Raw genomic sequence first — 27,762 nt, forward strand, 5'->3', positions numbered from 1 at the left:
GATGTTCTTAGGCTACCCAGAGGATACTTGGTCAAAGACCGGAAGTCGTGAGCTGCTTGAGTCATATGTAAAAGAATCGTTTCTGGCCACTCCCACGTGAATGGCGATCAGAAAACTTTCCTCACTTGCGTGAACTTCTACACATGACTCCATCCTCCTGAATGAAAATGTTGTAAATATATTGCAAAATCAATCGCCTTACTCTCTTTTAAAGCTTTTTAACTTAAATTTAGAGAATATTGAACTCAAATTGATTAAAAAGTGTTGCTTACAAATTTGGTTAATTCAATTAAACCTTTCATAAGCACACATGCTTTCCTTTCCACATATTGAGAAAGAAAACTGAGGGAGAGGAAAAATAAATTGCAATTTTCTACGGCAACACTGGTCAGCAGAAAAGAGCGTGTAGGCTGTAATAATACTATGAACTGCTTTTCTAGTTGATGCAAAAATTATACGTAAATAAGTTAATGAAGTATGAGTTTGATAGCATAAATATTTATTATATAAAAAAAAGTAAAAAAAAAAAATAAAATTCTAGAAATTTAAAGATCTAAAAACAATATCAGAATATTTGATACATTTGGGATTGAAAAATTTCAATTGCTCCAAAGTTATTAAAAAAAGTTATACAATACTTGTAGCAACTGTATGTATGTTGGGTCTTACCAACAATTCGAATTTTTTTCAAACCTCAAACGTAATTAATGAAAATTTAAAAAACTCATAAGTTTGTTGACTAGTGCACTGTAATTTTCATTTCGTTACTTAACTCCATGCACTTAGTGCAATCATACGCCAACATATGAAGTCTTTCAGTCCGCTTTTGTTGCTTGAACCAATTAAAATTTTCTAAACAGCTCCCACACCACTTAGGAAATTTTTGCGCAACCATTAGTCTGAGGTTATCGTTGTTTTTATAGTTCTCGCTTGAAGTAAACTAAGCAGAGGCCAAATTGTTGTTGCCTTATATGTGCATAGGTGCGTATGTATTTGCTCTTAGCTCGTTCCGTTTAACCAGTTCACTTTGGCCAGCCTTGTAATACACTCCTTTTGTCGCACTGTGCCAAGGGAATGAGCACTTGCTTTTATGTTTGTATGTGTGTTTTGTGTGTATACGTGTTGTATGTTTATACGTTTTATGTACGTGTATGTGTGTTACGTAAGTACGTGTAACTGTGTGTTACTGCGATGCAATGTGTCGATAAGTAGGTTTATTTGCCGCTTGATTGCTCAGCTGTTTCATTTCATTTAATGTTCTGGCCAGCTCAGCGCCGCTCAATTCAGTCAATGGGCAACTAAACGGCTTATTGAGGCATTTTAAGCACCGTTCACGTCATTTAATGCGCGCGAGGGTACTTTTTTTTTATTGATTACAAACGCTTTAAAGCCATAATATTAGCAGAAATTTAATAAATGAGAGGGAGAAGGAGAGAGAATAATATATTTCTTTCTTTCCTTATTATTACTAATTAATATATTTTTAATATTTTAAGTGCTCTTAATTACTAAGTTTGGCACGAAGTTGGTAACACTTAGAAAGTCACGTCGGAGACGCTATAACATAGCTTCGAAGAGCCTTATCCAATTATCCCCGAATTTGAAATTCTTGCAAACAGATTTGTCCTTTCAAGAAGCTGCTTGTTTGTCGGAACAGCTGATATCGGTCTTCTATAGCATATAGCTGCCATACAAACTGATTAATCAAAATCAAGTCCTTTTATAAAAAAACATTTTATTTGACAAGATATCTTCATGAAATTTGGTACAGACTTTTGTGTCATACAACGCTTTAATCTCTGAGGAAGTTATTCAGATTGGCCTACCATAGCATATAGCTGCCAAACTGCTCGTTCAAAATCAAGACCTTGTATGGAAAACTTTTTTATTTGATAAGATATCTTCACGAAATTTGGTACAGACTTTTGTGTCACGCACTACTGTAATCTCTGAAAAAATTGTGCAGATCGAACTACCATAGCCTATAGCTGTTATACAAACTGACTGCTCAAAATAAAGATAAATATTTTTTATGTCTATTTGTGCTATATTATTGTTATTATAGCATTAGTGTGGTAGAAGTTATTCTGTTCTCTCCTTTTTATTTTTATGTTTCCTTATGCATTTTTATGTATTAAATATAAGCTTTTAAATCACAATCACGTCTTTCTTTATCAGCAGAGAGCTTAAACTTTTCAAATTAAATTTCAAAATTCAATAGTCACATATGCCTTAAAGTTCTTCCGACTCTCTTCATTTCTCTTTAAATTTCAATCTTTAAATACCACAGTTAACATATACGTACATACATATATACACATACTGTTATATAAAAGTTTATAAGCGCTTTAGCTGACTTACCCGTTTCGCTCAATTTCGATGAGCGCTGCATGTGCTGGCAAAAGGTCTTATACTCGCCAGGTGGTGCTTCGTTTGGCGACTTAACGGCATGCATGTGCTTGGTGAAGGCGCCAACAATGGCCGCCATGCGATCGAAGGCCATAATATTGATGTGACCGTTTGGCAAACTGCAAAATCAGACAATGCACAATAGAATAACGGGTTATGTAAGAACCGAGTAAAAGTATTGTGTGTAATGAAAAGGAATGCAAACGGCAAGTCGGCGTTGCCACGTGGAATGTGTGCAGATGCAACAAACGACCTGCACATATGTAGTTTATATATGAAAATAAAGTGTACTTATATGTGTATATATGTTTGCTGAGCAATTGCCTTGTAAATATGTATATGTGGTATATAGTACTCTAGTTCAATAAGTTAAAATAGCCCATAGTAAGCGGTGAAAAAAACAAGAGTTCATACTTCAGCTGCGCTGAAAGTTTACATTTGCTAAGAAAATTTCCCATTACTCCTCGCCCCTCAGAAATCTTGCACGATTTCGTCCGCAGCACAGCTTCTACGTGGCTAAAGTATCCGAGAGTTCCTGTTTACACAAGCATATAGCGACCCAGTTAAGCTATGCGTGTATGTGTGTGTATCTAGCGTACGTGCCGTTATTTCATTGTCTACATCGGTATTTGTTATATGAGCCTTTGATTGGATTGACATTGGAATTCCTATATAGGCGAACGCGCACAAAATACCGTTAGCATTGAGCATGACCGGCTTAAATTTCTAAAATAAAGAGGAAAAATCGAGTGCTTCCGCATTCTTGAAGATACTTTGAGCTCTATATATTGCATGTAAGTATTATTATTTTTTGTTCCTTGAAAGCAGAAGTTACTTTGCTTTAAGTTAGTAATGTACAAATGATATGTACATTTACCAGATTTTTGATAAAAATTAACTTATCAACACCTCATCTTCCTCAATACAGTTTCTGCAGCTGCATTTGGTCCGGTAAGGTCTAATAAATTCGGCAGCAGTAGCTGTTCCGGTAAGATTCCCAACATTACAACATGAACACCGGTAGGGAAACAATTTCGATCGACTACGGAGTGACCCTCTTAAAGATAAAATGCTCCCTGTATGTTTTACAATCGATTTTCGGCCAAAAGATTCTTGCGACAGCGAAAGAGCTGATGCTGGTGCAGTACTGATCCAGCTTCCACGAAATCCAGCTCTCCAGTAGTTGAAAACACTAAAGAGCGGTGTACCGAACCGTTTCCATTCTACTGAATAATTGAACTAGGGTACCCTTCCTTACCAGTTCCCTATGATTTCGCCATGGCCTGTCAACCTTACTAGTCTTATTACAAAGTGACCTGAAGCTATTGATAACGAGTTAAGAGGTTGCTGAAACAGCTCTGAGTGAACGATTAGGGAGCTAAGACTAGCATCGCTGCCCTGCTATCAGGGTGGATAGTTGCTTCTTTGTAGGAGGCTGCATTTCGGGGCAGTAAATCTACCGCTATCTTAATGGCACCACTGCAGTAGTCAGGAAGATTGAATAGTGTGTTTTCATAGCGGAAGAGTATTAAATTGTTTGATTTTCTCAAATAGTCAAGGTAGATCACATCTTCTGAATGTCCTTTCCAACAAATAAGACAGTCTTTACGTCTTTACCTTCTTCGGGCCAAGTTCACCGGAAATGTCCACTGTTTCAACTCTACCTTGGCTCATTTGTGCAAGAGCCATGCCATTATATTTGGCCGACATTCACGAAACGCTTGATAATCTGCTTCGGGTTGCACCTAGTAACTTATTACGATAAATATTTTGGTTAATTTTAGACAAAGTTTTCATGGTAACCAAACTTAGACACGTCTTCTTCTTCTTCTTTATAAGCGTAGACACCGCTCCTCAGGTCTTTAAACGTTACTTTACATTTACAGCACACAAGAAGCAACTGAGAGAAAAGTTAGCCTTAGACTGAGGGATCTGTCGACTATCAGACCGCAGTAGAATCTTCCAATTGCAGATCACAGCAATAAAAAGAGAGCCTTTATAGCAGGTATAACCCTAAACTTAGGTGTCGGAAAGGATGGTATTTTTAAGCCTCTAACTACTTGTGGATATTTAATTGACAAACATATTATAAAGGTAGCTGAGTCTTGATGGAGTCGATCGCTAACTTTCTGAAAAAGCAGGAAAAAGTAGATGGGTCGTACATCTTTTTCTTCTTTGAGCAGGAGTATTTTCATCCATACGGCCGACATGACCTAACCCTAATTCGCTGAACAATGAAATATCGTCGTATATCTCATTCAGGTCATCGTTCCATCGACTGTGGTATTCGCCATTGCCAAGCAGGACGGGATGATTCAGTCATGTGTAGAAGTTCACGCAAGTGAGGAATTGTTCATTGAGCGCCATTCAATGATATAATAACTTTATTGGGATTGTTTACAGACCACTACATGATGGGCAGACAGCAGGCTGTCTGGAGCTAGAAGAAGAACAAACTATAGAAGATCTTCTTGCGAATGCAAAAAAATTGCTCCTATCGGCCGAGGGTTTCTTGATGGGATCTCGGAGGTTGCATAGATATAATTTTTCGTACTGATGAACGAAACTATGCTTATTAGGAGCACAGGGTGACTTAGATAATATACAATAGAATAAGAGTATTTTGGCACCGGTGGTTTCAAAATGCGTCTCCTAATTGCCGTGGTGGGTCGTCAGATGGCCACTCTACCTATTACGACGAATCGTTAAGGCTGACTGTATACATACATATAAATGATATAGTATATGATGCATAATATGATATAATTTATTTTCACATAGCATACTCTCAAATAAGTTTGTGTCAATAGTTGCAAATGAATACCCGAAACCCTCCGCTGACTTATGCAGGGCGTGTTCAAGTTGTGTGAGTGGATACTTTGGCTGCTTACTTAAGTGATTGCTGCTTCTTGTTCTACTCTATTGGCGCTCAAGGGTTCTTCAGCTAACTTGTAAACCAACTAATCCAGCTTGTTTCGACATAATGTTGGCAAATACGCGACCATACGTATATACCGATACATACAGACGATACTGTACTCCCATCAACTATGTATATGGCCGAGCATATGCACAGAAATGTATCAATGTATGTGTGATACCACTTGAGTGAGTGCTTGTACACGAATTGTCTAAATGGTTACATTTCATATTGTGTTCATTTCAGTGCTTTCATTTAGTGCATGTGTGTGTGTGCGTGTGCGTGTGCATGGCAAACAGATTACAAGCGAGCACAAATCTGTTCGGTGAAGTGCAAAAGTGGCTTACAGTTACAGATGTCGAGTTGTTGAAGAACTGTATACGCAGTTATCTTGAGAGTTTTCGTTAACAGTAAAATTTTGTATGTATTGAGCAGCAAGTATGTGTGTGTGTGTTTGGTTGTCAAGGGAGTAGAATTTTGCCTTTTACCAGTGGTAATTGCGCATGCGCACGTGACTTCGTTACTTAAGTGCAGTTGTGGTTCGTTCAGCCGATAAGCAGTTCATTTACAGTTTTGTGGTTGTAATGTAGAGAAATACAAAAAAAAATATACAAAAATTGCATTTATTTGTAATTCAAAGAAAAGCCGCACTCATATATAAAAGCGCTATATTTTTGGCACTAAAACATACAAGATTGCTCCAAAAAATCTTTACTGTGAGCTAGTAAGAAGAGTTTAGGTGCCGCACAATTAGTTTGAAAAAGTTGGCATCCGTGTTTTCATATATATTTTCAACTCTATTTCAGTAATAAAGTAGATTCATTGAAGTCTCTTGTTGGAGTGTATCTGGATCCCGCATTCAAACCTTTGTATTGTCGATGTTTTTTCCCCTTGAAGCTTAATGTTTGTGTAGAAGATCATGATTCTACTGTTAGTCTATCATATGCAGGGCTTTCCAATAAGAGTGATATTATTACTACAAAACAACACTCATTGTTAAGGAAATTCAAATGTATACTTACATTCAAATGTATACTGTGCCCAAAAATTGTCACCTTATTTTTGTATTTATTTTGAAAATTCTTTATTTATTTTTCCAAATCCATTTCATCCCCGTCACAGTAATCCCCACTAGATGTAGTGCATTATGCCAACGGATTTTCCAATCTTCGAAACACTGGTTGTAGTGTCACTTTCCGGGCTGGCCTTCAGTTCCGTCTTCGCTGCGGCTTGAATATCGTATAAAAACGGTCTTTTGAGCTTGGTGAACAGCCAGAAGTCGCACGGCGCCAGATCAGGTGAATACGGTGGTTGCGGAACGATATGGGTTGAGTTTTTGGCGAAATGATCATTTCATACAAATTCTTTGCTCACTTTTAGCAGCTCACAAAACGACACGTATCTCAAACACTAATGAATATTTTGACATGAAATTTGACATAAATATGACTGACACTACTACCAATCTAAAAAAGCTTCTGAGATTGTTTTAAAACCAGAGAATATTTATACGTTTTTATTATGCCGATCATATCTTCTATGTAGACTACACTTGCCATTTCTTCAGCATATGTGCGTAAATCCGTGCGTAAATCCATATAAAAAACCTTGAGCTCAGATGCTCATAAATTTGCTTGAATATCTTTTTTATGCAGGCAGGGAAAACGTGATATTTAACAATAACACATTGTTATGTGTAGTGCGACAGCAGTTTGCGGCACATTTTTTTATTACATTCACAAAGTAATGCTTTCAAAAATCCCGCTGGGGACCTGGCAAAGCTGAGAACTATTCATATATATAAATATAAGAGCATCGTATCGATACTTAGTTCTCCCTTTGTAGGTATACTTTCACTATATTATTAAATCCTGCTGAAATAAGTGGTTTTTACTATTTAATGACTGATATATGCACACAGCCATCGCACAGCGGCCAAAAATCAACCAAAGTCACCTGTGATTCAGCGTGGGGCTTACCTTACACATACATAAACATTAGCGAACCACTCCCGCAGCAATGCAACACCACAATACGGACACACACGAAATAGCTGCGCGTACGAGCACACGTGAGTGTAGAGGCTGCGTTTAAGAATTCATCTGTTATGCAACAGTAATTTGAAAAATTCGGACGAGTTCGGCCATAATAATGCAGTGACTACTGGCGAATTGCGACCGCTGACTGCCAACCGCCAACCGCGGAGCGGTGGTCTGCCTCTTGGTTCGCTAACTGGCACGCTATAAAATGGTGAAATAATGAAAATGAAATTCGAGAGCTGAAAATGCTGCAACGTTGCGATTGAATTGCCGCAGCGTATACAATATGCATTGAAGAGTCGGTCACCGATACCGCAAAAAGTCAGCGCAAGGCTTATGATGAATTCCAACAAGTTAAGTATTGATACCAGCTGGGTAAAACTGAGAACAAGTGCAAAAATTATTATGGGAGGCTAAAAATTTCGCATTTGACTTGTAATTGCTTGGGAAAAATATTGCTTCAAGAAAATTTGATATATCGGCACTATCGATGATTAGCGATTAATGCTCATCTCCACTAACAACTTTTATAACTCTTGTTGTTAGAAGTAAAGTAAACTGGAGCTATACATGCCTTCACGAATAAAAAGCTTACATACAAATAGTTGATTCCGGTCGTTCAATTTGTATGACAGCTATATGCTATAGTTAAACGATCGGAACAATTTCTTCCGAGATTGCACTATTATCTTAAGTAGTAATCCATGCCAAATTTCGTGTTGATATTTCTTCGAATGAAAAAGTTTTCCTTACAAACCCTTGATTCAAGTCGTTATGTTTGTATGAAAGCTATATGCCATACCTAACCAATCGGAACAATTTCTTCGAAGATTGCATAAATGTCCTTCGTAGTAATCCATGCCAAATTTCCTGCTAATATCTCGTTGAATGAAAAAGTATTCAATACAAAGACTTATTTTCGATCGGTCAGTTTGGCTGGCATATATAGTAGTAAAAAATCGACGGTTCCGACAGACTAGAAATTTTTTGAGAAGAAAATGATGTGTGCAAATTTTCAGAACGATATATCAAAAACTGATGGAATATATAATATTCCAAGCCAGAATCGATGAAAAACGAGCGACAAGACAGTACGTTGTACCAGAAGGCATGCCTTCTAAAACTTCTCTAAAACTTTGCAATTGAAGACCAGTTATCCAAAGTACTAGTTCCTCGCCAGCTCTTAGGCTTTCCTATTTCCTGCTCGGATGCGATCCATGTGCATGATGTCGTTGTATTCTACAATAGTTTTCATTAGTTGTGCATTACGTGCATTAATTTCACTTAGCGAAAGTGCGCACAATATTTCGTTAAATGCATATGGATGTGGGTGTGTAGGCGCTGCACTACAATGTATATCGCGAGCAGTTGCCTGGCAGTGGCTCTCATGCCAGCGCGACGCATTTAAGTGGGCGGATATCGAATTGTGGTAAAGGCCAGCGGCGGCTTTAACCGCAAGCGCTCTCATGCCGCGCACTCCAATCGGCAAATAGTGTGTGTGTGTGTCTGCATGCCAACCACGTACTGTGCTAATTAACCATGAAATGCAGCTAAGTGGCCAATTCAAAGTTTCGATTTATTCAACTGTGATGCATTGTTGTTCTCATATTTCGTACTGCACACACATACATATATATGTATATATGTATGTATGCGCTAAAAAGCGGTTGCACTTTTGCATGCAGCAGCTTTGGACACACGCGTTGGGATGGACAAACGGCAAATGCCAAATCTGATAAACGACTTTTCAATTCGCGTATTAATATTGAAGCTTTTGCTCGCGATTTATTATATGATACGTACACACATATTGGGCACACATGCATGTTAATTTCCTCTGATGGGATTATGCTTCAATAAGCCAATGCCAAGTACAATAACAAATTCAATTTGGGATACCGTTAAACTTTTCCCATTTGTCAATTGAAGCGCTCGTTTTCATTTATATTTGCTTTGTTGCTGTTGCCATGGACAAATGCATACCATATATGTGTAGCTAGTTAAAATTTTTGGTTGACAATTTTCATTAAATTAGATGGTTATTCAGTTAAAACTAAGCAAACATTGAAGGGTGTAATTTAATTAAGGAATATTTTGTTCATCATCAGGATACGTTATTGCTTGGAGCGGCTTTTTACATATGTATGTGAGGAGTGTAGAACCAACCTATATTTTAATGAATCAATACACTATTCAGAGTTGATGTTTTTGATAGCAGTTTTCTGTGAGCAAAAATAGTAAGACATTTTAAATTTAATTATTCGTGATAACCCATCCGTCGAAATATTTTTTTTTTCTAAAATATTTCATTTTAATTTTTTATTCTAAAATTAATTATTAATTAATATTATTAATAATATTATTTTTTCTAAAATATTTCACATAAAAATAATCATTAGTGTTTAGTATACGTTTTTCTTTTTGAAGTACATAAAGTGCATTCGGCCATTTTTACGATGAGTGAAATTATCCAACGCAGAAGTTCCATTAAATTTTGTTTGTGGAATCAAATTTCTGATGACGAAACGTTCAGAATATTGAAAAGGCCTTCGGTGTTAATTGCTCGTCACAACAAGTGCTTCTCATTGGTAAAACTTATTCAAAGAGAACGTATTGGTGGCGAACCACGGCCATCACCATAAACTCATCTATAAAATTATGGAATTGGTACTTGAGAATCGACGATTAAAAGTCAGAGGTCTTATTAGCATCGGCGGAATATCGGAAGGATCAGTTAAAACCATTTTGAGACATTATTTGTTTCTAAGGAAAAAGAAAGTGCGTTCACAAAATTTTTTTTTTAAAAACATTGTAGCATTAACGTCTGTGAAACTATGATTTCCGACCACTAGGATATTATAAAACGTATTATTACTGGCGATGAGTCTTGGATCTATGCTTCGGCCCAATAACTGTTGCAAAGGTGATATCGTTGCAAACCGAAGACGAAAACAATGAGGTTATGTTGACAGTTTTCTTCGATTTTCGCGGAGCTATTCGTAAACAGAGGACGGAATTAAGGTTCGAAAACTCTTTTTCTGCGACAATGCATTCTCCTAATTTAGCGCCGTGTGACTTCTGGCTTTTCAGAAAACTCAAACGACCCCTCTGGAGAAACCAATTCCTTACTTCAGACGGTACACTTATTGACAGTATATAACCGAACTAAGAGTTTGGCTGTGAGAGAGCAGAGAGTTTATTATTCAATGCTCATTCCACCAAACACATAGAAAAACATTTTTGTTTGGCAATTCTAATTTGGCCACCATCTTCGCCGGCTCACCGCAATTTGACTCTGATCGTTTTCACTTGACGTTGTCGCAAGTGTTCCACATTTCATCACCAGTAACCATTCAATGCAGATAACGATTTTGATGTGTTCCAGAAATACAACTGAGCACAATTCCAAAGGCAAATAGCATAAAAAAGAAGTTCTAAGAAAGTTGTATGGAAAAGAGCAAATGTCAAGCTGCTTAGAGATCAATTTTGAAAAAGTTCAACTCAACAATGAACAGATAATTCCTTCATTAATGGCCGTTATAACTACTACCGCTGTTATTCTTATTAGGATTAACAATTATCAGCGATACCAAATTTAACGCCGTAAATAGAGGCAGCGCTGATGATATAGCGCTTCATGAAAGTACTATGTAATATCACCTATGAACTCTAATACGTGCCACTCTCTTCCAAGGCTGAGATTAGACACCCAAAGGAGGTTCGAAAGACTAAAAAAATGAACCTCCTTTGGACCTCTTTCACATCTCCTCACAGTTTCTTCTACTCTCCGATACGTTTTCTCTCTTCACCTTACTTTGTTGCCAGCATTGGAGAAACCAAGATTAATTTGCAAAAGCACAGATAACCTCAATAAAGTAAGTTCAAGCTAAATCCTTCGCTACTTCTACACGAAAAAAACTTGCTTAACAACTTTTCATACTTTTAAATACTTTTAATAGCAAGCCATTTAAAATAATAACGGATATTTTCATGCATTTCATACTTGAGTGTGCACCGTTATCTGCTGTGTGACGCTGCCAGGTAATTTGAGTTGATTAAGGAACTTGCTGGCACGCAAACTACTCATTTTACCCAGTCGACGCCAGCGTCAACCACGCACAACTACCGTTATGGCGCACTAACTCACAACAACCGTTGCATTTTGACGCCGTAAAGTTTATGCTTTATTACCGTTGGCAAACTTTCTTGTCAATGCATCAATAGCTGCTTAATAACAACTCTGACTTGACGAGTGGCGTGTGGGAGAGCGAGAAATGGTGAGAGAGTGTGAAAGAGAGGATATAAGGAAGTAGAAGCCGCAAAATGTGATCAAGCGATTGCTCGTGTGGGTTCGTAGCACTTAGCACTGTATACAACTTAGCTGCCTCCGTCTTCGCGTTGCTTGCGTGACAAGCGACGCTGTCTGAGGCAGTTTGGTTGACGAGTGACAAGCTTATTTCTAGGAAATTAGTTTGCTACGAGTGGTATGGTGTGCAAGTTTTGATTTTTTTACCTTTCTGTGTTTTTATTAATGTGCGTTCGTATTATTCAAAGATTTTATACCCTATAGCACACAGCTATCACAGAAATGAACGATTAAAATTAAGTTTTTGTGAATCAACTTCTTTGTTTCGCAAAATATCTTCATATAGCTCTTATAGAACCCCCAAAGGTAATCTAGTGACTGATATCCAGAGCATATTGAAATTATGGAGAGAGCATTTCTTCAGCCTGCTATACGACATTGAAAGCATAACTCCAGGAGATCGTGAACCCAATTCTCCAACCGATGAAGATTAAGCAGACGTTTCACTGCCCGATCATGAAGAAATTCGAATAGCAATTTCGCGTCTGAAGACCAACAAAACGGCGGGGCCGAGCTATTCAAACACGGCGACGAAGAACGGATAAGAAGCATGCATCAGCTTTTTTCTAAAATCTATTTGGACACAATAATGTCTGACGATTGGAATTTAATTGTGCTCTGCCCAATCCATAACGAGAGAGAACCCACAATTTGCACCAATTACCGTGGGATAAGCTTCCTCAACACCGCATTAAAGGTATTGTTTGAAATATTAAAGCCCACTGTCAACAAATTAATTGGACCTTATCAGCGTGGCTTTAGACCTGGCAAATCAACAACTGACCAGATATCCACCATGCGCCAGATCTTGTAAAAGATCCGTGAAAAGAGAATCGTCGATTTCAAAGCTGCTTTTGACAGCACGAATAGGAGTTGCCTTTATGCAGTGATGTCTACATTTGGTATTCCCGAAAAACTAATACGGTTGTGTAAACTGACGTTGAGCAATACCAAAAGATCCGTGGGGAAAGGGATGAAGCTCTCCGAGCCATTCGATACTAAACGAGATTTTCGACAAGGTGACTTCCTATCGTGCCTTTTCTACTTCAAGCTACTTCTAGAGAAAATAATTCGAGTTGCAGAGCTGAATGGAGAAGGCACCATTTTTTTATAAGAGTGTCATCGATGTCATTGACCATAACAACCGCGCCGTTAGTTCTGCTTTCTCCATAATGAATACGTAAGCGAAAAAATTGCGTCCAGTAGTGAACGAGGGTAAGACGAAATATCTCCTGTCATCAAACAAGCAGTCGTCGCACTAGCGACTTGGCTCCCACGTCACTGCTGACAGTCTTAACTTCGAAGTCGTACGAAGTTAATTTCGTCTATTTTGGAGCCAGCGTCAACACAAACACAATGCCAGCCTCGAAATTCTACGCAGAATAATTCTAGCCAACGTTTGCTACTTCGGAATGAGTAGGTAATTGAGAACTGAAGTCTCGATAAACTCTATAAGTCACTCATTATTCCCGTACTGCTATATGGTGCAGAGGCGTAGACGATGACAATTTTTGATGAGTTGATGTTATGAGTTTTCGTGAGAAAGGTTCTGTGGAAGATATAGGGTCCTGTGCGTATTGCCAAGGGTAAATATCGCATTCGATGGAACAATGACGGTTTTGTAAACTCGGCAATGTAGATCAAGAAGGTAAAGGTATTCTCATGAAATTTAGCGTGTAATATTATCGAAAGCAGCGCCACAATATCAGAGAAAAATTTTCAGATCGGATTACCCTATGATACAGCTGCTATATATACGACTAAAATAAAGTTATTGTATGGAAACTTTTTGATTTGTGAAGGGTATTATAGCTTCGCTGTAATTTTCTTGTGTTCTTCTTCAACTGGCAGCTTGTGTAACACATATTGACGGCTGTGTTGGAAGCGAAGCGAGCATGTGGCATTTTGCTGCACGTAAACACGCTTTAGTTTCGGCAAATTTCACCTTATTTTTCGTAATTTTTTCTAAATTTTTTGCTGCTTTGCGGCCATTGTTTTGCCTTCAAAAAATGTTGCAACGATTCTTAATATTTTGCTTTTCAACTTTTTGCCCAGCTTACACAGCTTTGCGGAATTTATGTAATTTTACGCTCACAATTCAACTCGCAACTTTATTTTTGCTCCAGGAAAAGTTGTTGCAGCTTGCGCCGCGTGTAAGCGCATGTAAGAGTATGTGCGCATGTGTGTGTGTGGGTGTGCGTATACTGCAGCTTCTCAGTGCTGGAGATTTGCATGTCGGTAAGTTGAGGCGTAATTTGTGTGTATGTGCGTGTGTGAGTGTTGGTAACGGTATTAGTAGCTTTTGTGTCGTTTGCAATTCGCTTTGATTTACATACGAACTTTGTTCTACAAGTTGTTACCTGCGCTGTTGTAGCTGTTGCTGTTGTTGTTACATGCAAACGTTGTTGATTTTCTTGTTGCAACAACGAGTAAAAATTTGTCTGTTGTTGTTGTTGTTTGTCGCTTTTGCGGCTGTCACATGTTGCCAGTGAGTTATGAAAATGCTTGCCTCTATACAAAAGTATATATCATGTATATATATACATATGCATATATGTATATGCTTAAATATGTATGTATGTATACATGTGCTATGTACGTATAACAGCTTTGTGTGCTCGCAAGTGTATTGTTTACGATTTGCCAATTTGCAAGTTGTAAAGGTAGTCCATTTGCAATGTTTGACAGTTGCCGATTTGTTGTTGTTATCGAAAAACTTTTGCCAATTCCATGGCATGGCAACCATGCCACATCGTCTACTAAAATTAGTAACAGTAGCGACTAGTCTGCGCCTGCTACCAGCTGTTGCAATTTGTTATGTATGTTATACATAATAAAAATGTACAAAAACTAACAAAAGTAACAACGCTAATAAGTTTGGCGAAATGAAATTTGCACATTGATTGTTTATGTGATTTCATTGAATATATAGTCGTCAGTTGGGAGTGTAAAAAGGTGAAAAGTTTACCAGCATATGTTTTAGTTTGGTAGCAACACGAGACCTCGGCTTATGGCAACGAGAAATCTTTGTGCAACTTTATTTGCACTTTGTTCTCTAAATTTATGGATCTTGTAAGCAATTTGGGAAAGCAATATGTAACTTTTCTTTTAATAGTTATATTCTCGCAACATTTTGCCCAAAGCCTACTGTAACAACACAAATAGTTTATGGGAAATTTTTAACTTTTCGGTATTGCTACTCGTCTTTTCCTTTGGCACTACAACCGTTAACCGGTCTGGGTAGAGAAGTAAAACTTTGCCAGTTGACTCTATACTTTGTGAGGTTACATGAGTTGTACAAGTGCAGATAGGTCGCTATGCCCTTAATTCTTCCATTTGAATCTGTGGATGCCCTTGCCGCGTTGCCCACGCATAGATCTCGAGTCGAAAGATCTTTTCACTGGAGGATCATCTTCTATGCGAACGACATGACCTAACCAGTCTATTCGTTGGATTTCAATGCGTAGACCTCAAAGAGTTCGTGCTTCCATCTTCTTCGATATTCCAATTGCTTTCACATTACAGTTCATCATAGTTCATATTTCAGTACCGTATAATAGCACAGGAATAATGAGAGACTTAAGGCAAAATTTTTGTTCGTTATTACCTACCTATTCCAAAGTAGCACCTGTTGGCAAGAGTTATTCCACGCTTGATCTCCAGACTTGGAATATTGGTGGAGCTTGTGGTAGTTCCGACATATACAAAATCCGTTACTTTTTTGCATTTAAGTCCCTGGTGAATTTACAAGGTCTATAGTGATAATATTCAATCAATATACCTTATTTACAATGTAGCTTAAGTCTTTCACACAATAAGGTCGAAAGAACTTTATCTGCAATGCTAGGGAGGCTGATTCCTCGAAAAAGACCATTCGTCTTCACCCGTTGCAGTACGACCTTTGCCATTTAATAGTTTCGAGAAGCGTTCCTTCCAAGTTTTTGCATACTCCGGGTATCTATTGTCAGGTTCTCATTTACGTATGAAGTCGGCCCGACTTTAAAACTTTCTTTTGCTGCCATTGCTCACTCCTGTTTATTGTTAGTCAGCATCTCAATTTCTTCGCGTTCAGATCATTTTGCCTCTTTCTTATTTTCGTTGAAAAGACGTCTCTTTTTCTACCTCTACTTTCACTTTCGATACAGCGGGCTTAACACATTCGGTTGCAGGGTGACTCTGTACGCAGTGTTTTTCTCTATAGTGCCGGCGTGGCATTTATCATGATAACAATTATTTCTCCGACGACGGTAATAACCTACTACCTTTTTCGAAGTGGTTTGAAGGGAACGTTCGATACTGCTATAGGGTTCCCTCGTCTTAACTCCGTACTGAAACAAGCTTTTATCCATTAAAGTCGACTGGATAGGATAGGATCTTTGAAAAATTATAGATTAGGAGAAGTTAGTGGAAGGGCTTGCGTTAGCAAAGTAATCTTTGCTAGACTCATGAGCCCCTCATGGGGCAGAAGCAAGTCTACATTAGCTAGAAAGCAGAAGATAGAAAACAGCTTGGTAGCCAAAGTTCTGGAGCGTTACCTTGACAAGCATGTGTCTGAGCAGCATGCTAACTGACTCAAGTAAGCCAAGAGGATGTAGAGTGAGAGCGAAATGGACTAACTGGAAAATAGAAAAAATATATAAGTAGATTGGTTCTAAGGTCATGTGTTCCCCTTTGAACTTTGGGTATTTGAATATTTTTCCCGACCACTTATTATATTTAAAACGTTAAATTCATTATATCAGCGCTTCATGTACGTGATTGTTGCTTAAAATATGTGGGTGCCTTTTTTATTTGTAGCTTTGTGTGTTCATTTGCTGTGCGTTATGAGCATGACCAAAACACACTTTTCAATCGGCAGCTGCTGCGGACACAACTCATTTAATATTTTATTGTTATTTTTTTCACATTTATTATCGTTTTTTCGCTCGACTTGTTATACCGCTTATTGTTTGGTTAGTTGTTGCTCTTTCAGTTCCCATCCGCTTGCAGCAATGCATATAAGAGAAAGCGATGTTTAAGCTGGGCGCCCTCGCCCTACATATAAGGTATATACATATGTATATGCGTATATTTACATGCAGTGCTGCTGGCGGCATATGTATCCGTTGGGCGGCTTTCATTAATATTTGCGCTCTTTACGGCGTTTTCATATACCGTTTGCGCTTGTTAAGCTCCGGCTTGTTGCTGTTCGCACAGCTGTTGATGCTGCCACAATGTTATTGTTTTTGCGGATTTAAATTTTTCTTCCACTTGGCTAACAAGTCGCCGCTGCGGGCGTAACATATTCGTTAATTTTTCTTGCTTGAAGAAGAAGTTGAAGGTAGCAAGAGCGAGGGAGCTGGACTCAAGCGGTGGTTGTTGATCGTCTTTACGGTAGTGTAAAATAGTTTGTTGGCATTCGCCTTTCAGTTTTTAATAATGCAATTAACGCCTTCTTTGCACATACACAGCCGCATAAAAAGTTTCTTGTTACTTGCCTCGAAACGAACGGGCTATTGTAGTGCTTGTAAAGGTTTTTGCTGTAGTTTGAAGTTGTTTTTGTAGTTGTATTTTTAGTTGTAGCCCTAGTTGCTTTTGTAGTTGTATTTTTGTTGTAGTTGTTGTGGTTTTCGTAGTTGTGTTTTAGAGTGTTGTTGCAAATATGCAGTGTTGTTGCTATTGTAGTTGTATTTTAGTTGTAGTTGTCGTTGTAGGTGTAATTCTTTTTACTTTAATTTCAAACTTGCGCTGCGCTTCTTTTCGCCAGCGTATTACTCTTTCTCCGCCTTCTTCATCTCGTTGCGGGCTGCATGCTTATGTTCGTTTCACTTCCATTGTCGGCAGCTGCGAACTTGGCTAATTATAAGTTGAATTGCATTAACGCTCCATTGGCGGGGCTTAAGTTACTTAATTACAATTGTTTTCGTGTGCACTAAGGCAAAGTTTTGGCCTTCGGATTCAACTTTTATTTTAATGAAGATAACACTTTTGTTATGGCAATTTGATTGTAGCAAATACATGCCTCGATTGTCTATTAATTGACTCAATTAGCGGCGCTCACAATTAAAATAAGATAAACATTTAGTTTTACATTAAAACGTGACGGTGCTTTTGTGCTGAAGCATATCGAAAAAAACATTTGCAAATCTATCTGCTCAGCGTTCATTTGTGTATAATCTGTTTGTGGCATGTTTTTGTTGTTTTTTTAGCCATTAAGCCTACTGCATTGCAGGCATTGTGTTAAGCGGCAGCCACGAATGCATAAATGATGCTTATGAAATAAATCGGTCTGTTGGCATTAATGCCCATAATGCCGTTAATGCTTCACCCAAAGGTGTGCATGTGGTCGGCAGGAAATCGCACGAGTACCCTGTAGGAAAATTTTTTAATTTTAAGCTTTATAAAAATATGGATTTTAAAAAATCGAAAAACGTTAACCGTGAAAGGAGAATCGACACACACCACTTCTTCGTCGATTTTAAAGCTGGAGAAAATAATTCGAGCTGCAGAACTTAATCTAGCAGGTACAATATTTTATAAGAGTGTACATGCCGAAGTAGCACCTGTATCAATATCATCGGCCTCAATACTTGCGTCGTTAGTTCTGTTTTCTCCAGACTGGACAAGGAAGCAAAGCAGAAGGGTCTGGCTGTGAACGAGGGCAAGACGAAATATCTCCTGTCATCAAACAAACAGTCGTCGCACTCGCGACTAGGCTCTCATGTCTCACGTCACTGTTGGCAGTCATAATTTTGAAGTCGTAGATAATTTTGTCTATCTTGGAACCAGCGCAAACACCACCAACAATGTCAGCCTGGAAATCCAATGCAGGATAACTTTTGCTAACAGGTGCTACGTCGAACTGAGTAGGCAATTGAGAAGCAAAGTCCTCTCGCGACCATCTCTTATAATTTGTTATTATATACTCTCATCGATCGACTCTTATCGATTAGAAAGGATATAGTACCGATTGCCTCCGAGTTGGTGCATATTGGATAACGCTAAATGGACCAGGGGCCTTCGCGGGATTATAAGTAGGATTTATTCGTAGAATTTCTGTAGCAGCCTGATCTCGTGGTGGTGGCATTTTGTCACCTGGATATGATGGAGTGGCCCTCATCAGAAATAGTTGATTGAACTTGACGTGTAAGGTGAATGTTAAGATGACCTCTTCATTGTTTTGAACGGTTAGCCTCATAAAGGCATGCTTAAACCAGCGCCTCGGTCTCATACTTATATAGACAATCTTAGAACCATTAAACATAGCCTCTCTGAACCACACTTTGCTTCTAGGGTACTTAATATGAAAGGTTTTATCTGCGCAACCTCCGATCGATAACTGGGATTGTTTTGTAAAAAAATCGATCTCTTTGCCAACAATATCAAAAAATGCCCAACGACACAAAATTTCTTTTCCAGATGTGCTAGAAAATAATCGGTTTGGATCAAATGAAGATTACGCTACAGACGTAATCTGTTCTAGAATATTTTTTTATTGGAAAGCAGAAAAAAATATCATGAATTTTTCCAAGTTAGCTAAATTTTCTTTAATATATCTTTTTTCAATATTTTATTAGGCTGCCTGGGCAGAGCATGAAATATCTTCAACAAAGTGCATATAAAATATCCACGCCAGTTCTTCGTCGAAAGTTCAATACTTAAGCTAATATAAAAAGTGGTGGTTTTTGTTTCAGCCGACAAAGCTGATTAGGCTGGGTTAGGTAAACGAGCTGATATCTCGGGCGACCACAAATAATCTCACTTACAGCTAGAGACGGTATGGATCAAAAAGTTCGCCGCATATGCATATCGACCAAGTGCCTAGATTCTGCCAAATTTATTCTGCCAGCCAATTCGCCGTGTACGTAAAAAGTGTGAAACATTGGAGGAAAAATATATTTCTATCTCTTCTTCTTCTCTGCAGCTGTGACAATTTGTATCCTCCAACATTTATAGCCGTACTGCGAGAGTGCCAATCGGACAGCGGTCAATTAGGATACCTACTATTGCCAGCAGTTCACTGAATTTTTTACGTTCAACTCTGCAAGGTCTAATTGTAGCCTTGTTAAAGTCTGAGATCACGCGAAGCCTCTAGATTCAGCGCCTGAATACTGTAACGCTTGTCACTGCCCTCATGTTGTAATTTGGCTATGGGTGGTTTCCATTTAAGCCCATCAGCTCCACTATTTCCAATGATTCCGTTTAATAAGGAACTCCCACTACTTGTGAGATCATACTTTCCTCGAGTAGCTTTGTTACTAAGTCCTACTATACAAGCCAGTAGTACTATTATCGGAGTGGATACATACGTCCATAAAAAAACCGCACTTCGGAAAAATTTATCAGCTGCTCCCTTAGTGCCTGTCATTTCCGCTTGAAAGACCTTACAGTCGTATGCCAAGACTTCATCAACAGCCTTTCCCTTGAGCTTCGAACCATCCGTGAAAATGGTTCATAGTGCCGTTTCTTCAGCGACTCCGCTCCACCCACATATATCTCGGCAGTACATACGCTGAGAAGTTCCCACTAGAAGTTGGCTCCATAGCGTAGTGGTCCAAGTTATCAGTCGAAGTTAGCGAGGCTTCTGTCTGTATGATCCTTAATGTGTTAATTTTCTTGGAGACGAACAGCTCTTCGGCTATGATGGATTATGCTTAATATGCCTTGAATGGTGTTGTTTATAATACCTGGACGGAAACTTCGGAGATTCTCTAATGATCAGCATGTCGAGCTGCGTCTATTTAATCATGTTCATCTGTCATTTTATCTGTCTCTCTGTATACTTCATAACTAGTCCTTCAGTTTTTGAGTTATCGATATGAAATCTGGTAAATGTAATTTTTTCTTAACAATTATTTGTTGGAACCGTCGATGTCGAATTACTATATCATATAGTTGCCAATAGAAATAGAATGAACGTAATGAAGTGATTATACGGGAAGCTTCTTCATTTGACGGGATATCTTCACAAAATTTGGCGTAGGTTCCTATCTAAAACAATGATGTAAACTGCTAAGAAATTTTTGAGATCGTATCACAATAGCATATAGCTGCTATACTTGCACAAACTGAAGGATCAAAATAAAATTTGTATGTGAAAATTTTTTTTATTTGACAAGATTTCTTCACGTCTTTCCGCATAAATTATTGTCGAAAACGACGCTACAATCTAGGATCAAAGTTAGACAAGGATCTTTATAAAATATGTTTTTTCTTATTAAGAAACTTTAATTCGACTTGAAGGTTGTTTACGTCAAACAACGAACTTTAAATGATTGAACCCTCATTGGAAACGAAGAATAAGAGTTTTATAAAAAAGTTACACCAACTTTTTCTCCGGCTTTGTGCTTTAAGTCTTAAAGCACAACAAAATATTTGTTGTTCTTAAAATCAATATATTCTTGTTTCTAATATTTAACTTTGCCATTATTCCCAAAAGCAGCACTGGAGCTCTTCTTCTGCATCTTCTTCTTTACTCTCAAATAATTTAGCAAAATCCTATAACGCTCTCAAAGTTTACTAACGTTTTTAAATGGATTAATTCTGCAAAGTTTACCCTGCCCTTGCCTTATTCCTACAAACTGAACTCAACTCAAGTTCACCCTATTGGGAAGTGGTCATTGTTAGCATTGCAATTGAGGCCGAGTCAGCACTCGTAAAGTAAAATTGACCGCCGGCTGAGCTAACGTTTATTTGTGTTCGTCTTAAACGAATTTCCTTTTAATACACTCATCGCCGCAGCACGAGCTCATTGCAAGCGGATTATTTAAATTTTGCACACAGTGATATACAAATACATATATGTAATGGTATGCGTGTGTGTGCGTGCATGCGAATGGCATGAAGTGCAAGTGCGGCCTTGCTTGAGATGTACGCACTCACATATGCGCACACAATGGCATATTAAAACGAGGCAAAACGATTTACAAGCGGAGCGGAGTCTGTGTGCCAGCCCGCCAGGATATAGCTGCCGGCGTAGCAACAATAATTCTTAGCTATGATGTTGGTGAACTGCTCGATGAGATGTTCTGCTGCATAGCTTTATGTGTGAACTTTACACGCACGCACACACATGCCCATAAAAAATATCCACAGTAATGTGAAAAGAAGCGCAGAAGAGGTTGTAAAAATACGTTTATATTAAGGAAAATAAAAGTAAATATCTGACTTCAACGCTTAAATGTAAGTACGTATTTATGCGTGACGTAGCTGGGTCGCATGCGGTCGCCTCAAATGACAGCGGGCGGCATGGTTGGTGGTGCCGACGCCTGCTGGCCACTTGAAATTGGATTTAAGTAGAGTATGGATCTGCTTACATAGGCCGCCACCAGACTGTTTGCTAAGCGTGCTGTGCGTGTGGTTGTTTTCACATGCCACCACTGACAGCCTGGTCAGCGCGTTGCTGTAACAACAGTGATGTTGCATTTAAAGGTTATAAAAACGAATTTTATTGCATTTTAACAACACGTCAAGAGGAGTGAGTTTAATGGCGTTACCAAAAGACGGCACGTGTCTAGGCCTCGAAAAAGAATTAAACCTGAAAATTTTTTCCCAACAATTTTTCCCACACTTATCTTAAATTTAGTGAATACTAAAATAATAAAACTCCTTTCTGCTTTGTAGTTGGTCGCCATAAAAGCTTCGCACTTCATTGCTGCCAACTGTTACGTGTACATTTTTATTGTGTTCTTATGAGCTGATTATATATATTTTTATATTATTGTAGTCGGCCGTTTAACAAATTAAATCACCAAGAAAATGGTTTAATGTTATAGTAAATATAAATTGTAGGTATTTTTTTTGTCTTCATAGCTTTTGATGACCATTTGCACTAATTTTATAATTATTGTTAATTGCGAGTATTAAAAGCACGATGCTTTGGGTAATATTATATTTTCTGCCGAATTTCTTGAAGATACTTTGAGAATAAAGGAGTTTTCCATACAAGGACTTTCGCTTGATCGATCAGTTTGTATGACTGCTATACGCTATACTGATCTGATCATCGCAATTTTGGAAATTGCACAATTGCCTTGGAAATTATCCTCTTAAAATATCTTGTCAAATGAAAAAGTTTTCCATACAAGATCTCGGTTCTGACCGTACAGTTTATATGGCAGCTATATACTATAGTAAACCGATATGCGCAACTCTAGAAAACGAAACGGTGCTTAGTGAGTAAAGGACTTCTATTAAATTTCGAACCTATATCTCATAAACTGAGTATCTCGTTTGCGTATTCTCAGGCGCACAGATAAACAGACATGACTACATCGGCTCATCTTATCATGCTGATCATTTATATATACACACTATAGCGTTTCCAAGGATTGCTTTTGGAGGTTTCAACCATATTGGCAAACTTATTATACCCTGATTAGAATATAATTACGAGTATTATTCTTAAGACATTATTTTCAGACTTGTAAACAAAAAATGTTACAATATTTGCGTGCATAACAAAAGTTAAATATTTTATCATGTCGCATCTCCTATGTATAAGTTATGAACAACAGAGCGTATACGTAATATATCTTTCCTAAACTGAAAAGAATAAATGTATTCTTAAAAATTAAAAAAAAAAATATTTTTTTGAATTAATATGAAAATAAGAGTACTTTTCTGAATAAAATTTCTGTGAATCAATTTCCTTTGATTATTATCGGATGAAGCAGGGAGGAGCAACAGGGCGTATACGTAACATACTTTCTTTGAAAAATATAAAGTTTATAGAAGGCTTTATTTATGCATGCGTAAAACAATAGTATTGTCTTGACAATTTTTGTGTTTTCAACTTACATAAAAATTAATGTTCTTTCATTACACTGCTCAACAAAGCTGAAGTAAAAATTTGCGACTAATGTGCTAAGAAGTCTGTGGGGTATTTGAGATGTTCTGATTGATAATTTGAGTTCGAAAACTTTCATTTTCTGACTTGACTCCTTTACCTCTACACTATGTTACAAAAAATTTTACGTGGTTGGAAGTTTTGTCTATAACTTTCGGTTTGAGCAATGTAAAAGAAGAAAGAAACAGCCTCTCACATCACAAGCGCAAATTAATTACCAATTTATAATCTTTAAATGTATTATATCTTCCAGCTGTGTTGATCAACATGGCGTATACGTAACATAGATGTCTTAAACTAAAAATAATAAATTTATTCGCAAAAAATTCTTAAAAACGGTATTTATGTGAAGAAATATAAAAATGGTTTTACTTTTTGTATTAAATTCAAAAATAAAATTAATTTCCTTTAATTATTATCGTTTCAAGCTGTGATGAGCAGTAGGGCGTATACGTAACATAATTTTCTTAAACTAAAAAAAATAAATGAATTCTCAAAAAATTCTTTAGAAATACATTTTTAGCCAAATATAAGAAAATAATTGTGCTTTTGTTTTAAATAGACACAAAAATCGATTTCCTTTGCTTATTATAGCTTCAACCTGTTTTGAGCAACAGTGCGTATACGCAACCTGTGCATATCAATAACTTAACCCACTTCTAGCAGAGATATTTCAGCTAATTATACATTGTCGGCTCGTTATACATGCCACGTGACACATTTCGCCTGTGCAAGCATGAAGCTGCCATAATAAAACTCATAACTCTGCCGGTGCCACTGGGCGTATGATTGATATACCACAATTATTGCAACGGAGGCGTAAAAGCTGGGCATATTACATGTGATGGAATAAGCATAAATACGTGTGTATGCTGTAAAGTGCCTACGTGTATGTGCATGTATGTGCATGTTTGTGTATGTATATGTGTGTTTCGATTTGTGATTACGTGTGCACGACAAGTTGTTTGACTTGTGTGAGCAATGCTAAAACCGGAAATGTGTTGGAGTAAATTTAGGCTTACCGCTGCAGGCATTCCTCGCGTCCGGCCAATGCCAATTTAACAATATCCGCAAATACCGGAATCACAACCCAATCGTTTGGTTTCGTCACTGTCGCACCAGTTGTTACCGTTACATCTATCGCTTTTGTTGTTGCTGTTGTCGATTTAATTATTTTTCTGCACGCCCCCACCGCACGACTGCTATTGCTGCTTGTCGTACTGTCATTGCTGCTATTGTTGCTGCCGTTATTGCCTTTGCCATTGCATGTAGCGTTTGCTGTCATTTCCGGTGTTAATAGTGTTGTTGCTGCTGTTGCTGGTGCTGTTAGCTCACCTATATGACTGCCACACAGAGTGTTAGCTGTTGCAACTCCCATTGCAACACCATCACCTACGGCGGTCTCAAGTGCCTGGCCCAGCCCAACTACACAGGTGCCAGCTGCTGCTTCAACGGCGTCGGCAACCACACAGGCGAGTTCCGTGCTGAGTGTTGTAGGTGTTGCCAGCATTTGTGCCGTCACCGTTGTGCCATTTATTGTGGCGCCCGTTACCAAGCTGTCCAGTGCGCAGTCTGTTGTTGCAGCTGCTACCGTTGTTGTTGCTGCTGGTGTACTCGCTGCACGACAGACCGCAGCAGCAGCAGCGGCAGTTGTATCAGTCTTTTGATGACTCTCGTTCAGAATGCTGGCTTGCTTGTGCCACAAATCGCCATGTCCCTCAGCATGTCGTTGCATGCAATCCAATTGCTGACACGTCATTTGCAATTTGCTCCACTAAAATGTACAAGAGAAAGCAAAATGTGGCTTAAGTGAACATGGCAGAGAATATGTGAGTATGTGTTTTAAGATACAAATTTATTCTTATACACATATTATATATAGATAAGTAAAAGTCACATTTATGACTTTAGTTGTTCGGCAGTAAATTATACGCGAGAGCAAATCAAATTTGGTGGCGAAGATTCCATTAGGTTTTTGTGTCCAAATTGAGTGCCGGAAATGATTTGCCATTATTTATACTTTGCTTTTATTGAGTGACATAAAATTTTGTTGTTGCGCACACACAAGCGCACACGCGGCGTAATAAAATACACCGTATTAATGGCGTATTCTCTTTGGCATAGAATCAAGTCGTAAAAGCTTGGCATTCCAAAGAAAGTTCAGCTGGAGGGAGAAGTTTTATTGACATTAGCGATGCATATGACGAAGATGAGTGTATTAGGGTGGTTCCGTAAGTCAAATTCGCGCTGGTTATTTTGAAATTTGGGCTGCTAGATACCTCTACAAAAATCTGTTCAAGTATGAGCTCTTAATTGTTTGGTTATTTTAAGAGATTGTTGTTTGTTATGAATTTTGTAGCTTAATGAAAAAAATCATTCAAAATCGGAAAATTCAAATTTCGATTAAGTCAATCGTATCTATTGTCAAAAATCTATGTTAAAAAATAATAAAATGAGAAACTCTTTAAGAAAAAAATAAAGATATAATACTTGTGGTAAATTTTCTACAAAACTATGAGATTTTTTCATTGAATTATAAAATCAACAAGTAAAAACGTGTCTTAATATAATCCATTTAGATTAAAACAAAAGAGCATTTGGAATGTGCCGAATCATTGCGAATGTTGTAAAAGACTTTCGGTGATTCAGTGTAATCAAAAACACAAGCCTATGAATTGTACAAAGTCTTCAAACATGGTCGAACAATCGCTGAAGACATGCCTCGTGCTGGACGACCTTCGACCTCTTCAACTGATGAAAATATTCAAAAAGCGAAGGAAATGCTACTTGAAAATCGAAAGAGATGGCAAGAGGGCTCGAAATCTCTTGGAAGTCCCTATAAAACTGCATAATTTTTTCAAAATATTCATCAAATTGGCCCCGTGTGATATTTTCTGAAAATGCCGCTACGAGGAGTCTGTTTTCGACCGAAGAGATTTCGATAGAAGAGAGAAAATTCACTGAAGGAGCTGAATGCCATCCCACGAAGGGTTTATGAAGAGTCTTTCGCAGACTGGAAAAGTCATTGGCGAAAATGTATTACATCTGGAGGGAAGTATTTTTCTATCTGATGGATAGTTGCATAGTTGAAAGAGCCAATACTTGGAAAAGTTTTCGTTGAGGTATACCTTTATTGCAGATGTATATGTATAAGCGTGAGTTATTTGAATTGGGTGATTCTTGTGTTGATTATATATCTCTTGCGAAACTCCACAGTACTCCAGAAGATGATTTTTTTTAAAAATAGATTTCAAAAAACTCAAACAAATTCTAATATGTACTGTTTTGTGGTTGGATAATAAATTTAGGAAGTCCTACAAGCAAGAGGTATCTTTAGCGGTGTATTATCACCGGCTATCGGTAATCTTTAGCTGTATCGCTGGACATATCATTATTAATCTATGATGATATTCAGCCAATACAATATTATTAATGTAAAGACGGAATATTGAGGTGAAAGCATTCAACAAGACGATGGATGTATTCTTCCTGGAAGCAGCAATGAATAGTTGGGAGGTTGTAACTTATTACAAAAATGTTTGGCAAAAATTCTCCGCTGAACCCTCGTCTAGGGTATGGAATGGAAATAGATACCACAGTATCACGATGATGACAGTGATGGACTGCTAAAAGTTCGCTTCTGCTGCAATTGAGATGTATCTAGCTAAGGTCTGACTCCGATTTTTGGGCGCTCGTTGCTAATAAATCAATCGCACTGCTATTCAAATGGAAAGTCTTACTATGATTGGAGATACAAAATGGGCATGACCAAGATGTCGTGCGGCTCGTGCCGACGATCTACTTGTGGCCTTTGAAAAATGTAGTCTCGAAAGGACCTCTGGGATACTTGTCTCTATACGCAAATAAGATAGCTTCACATTTCTGCTATCATACTTCTTACTTGCAAACAGCAACAATATTAAAATATTAAAGAAGTTCGGCTCTCCATAAGAAACTGCTTCTTCGCTTCTTCTGAGAAGAGACAACATTTGTTATAAGATCGAAAACAGCCAGCGCTAAGAAAGGATATAATCTTGGTCTAGGCGCGAGGACTGACTTTAAAAAAAGGAAGGAAAAGGAAGTTAAGCCTGGCTCTAAGAGATGTCAACTGTAAATTGAGTAAATGTGACAAGTGATGTGTCGATGATCGACTTGGCTTGGGGCCCGGAAATATCTTTACCTCGAATTGTGTTTAAGGGTG

The 27,762-nt window shown here is 37.9% G+C and overlaps 1 protein-coding gene across 1 annotated transcript in view; it reads right to left on the reverse strand.

The window, feature by feature from the left end:
* LOC108976057 overlaps positions 1–27,762 on the reverse strand; it is a 170,579-nt gene that overhangs the window by 77,199 nt on the left and 65,618 nt on the right. The window contains exons 9-10 of the mRNA XM_018944968.1: positions 24,584–25,335; positions 2,362–2,528 (exon numbers count right to left, since the gene is read on the reverse strand). Coding sequence (XP_018800513.1) covers positions 2,362–2,528; positions 24,584–25,335 — 919 coding nt within the window. The remainder of the gene's footprint in view (positions 1–2,361; positions 2,529–24,583; positions 25,336–27,762) is intronic.

The sequence above is a fragment of the Bactrocera latifrons genome, unplaced genomic scaffold (assembly GCF_001853355.1).
Source record: "Bactrocera latifrons isolate USDA-ARS-PBARC rearing strain unplaced genomic scaffold, ASM185335v1 scaffold_72, whole genome shotgun sequence".
In the NCBI taxonomy this organism is placed as follows: Eukaryota; Metazoa; Arthropoda; class Insecta; order Diptera; family Tephritidae; genus Bactrocera; species Bactrocera latifrons.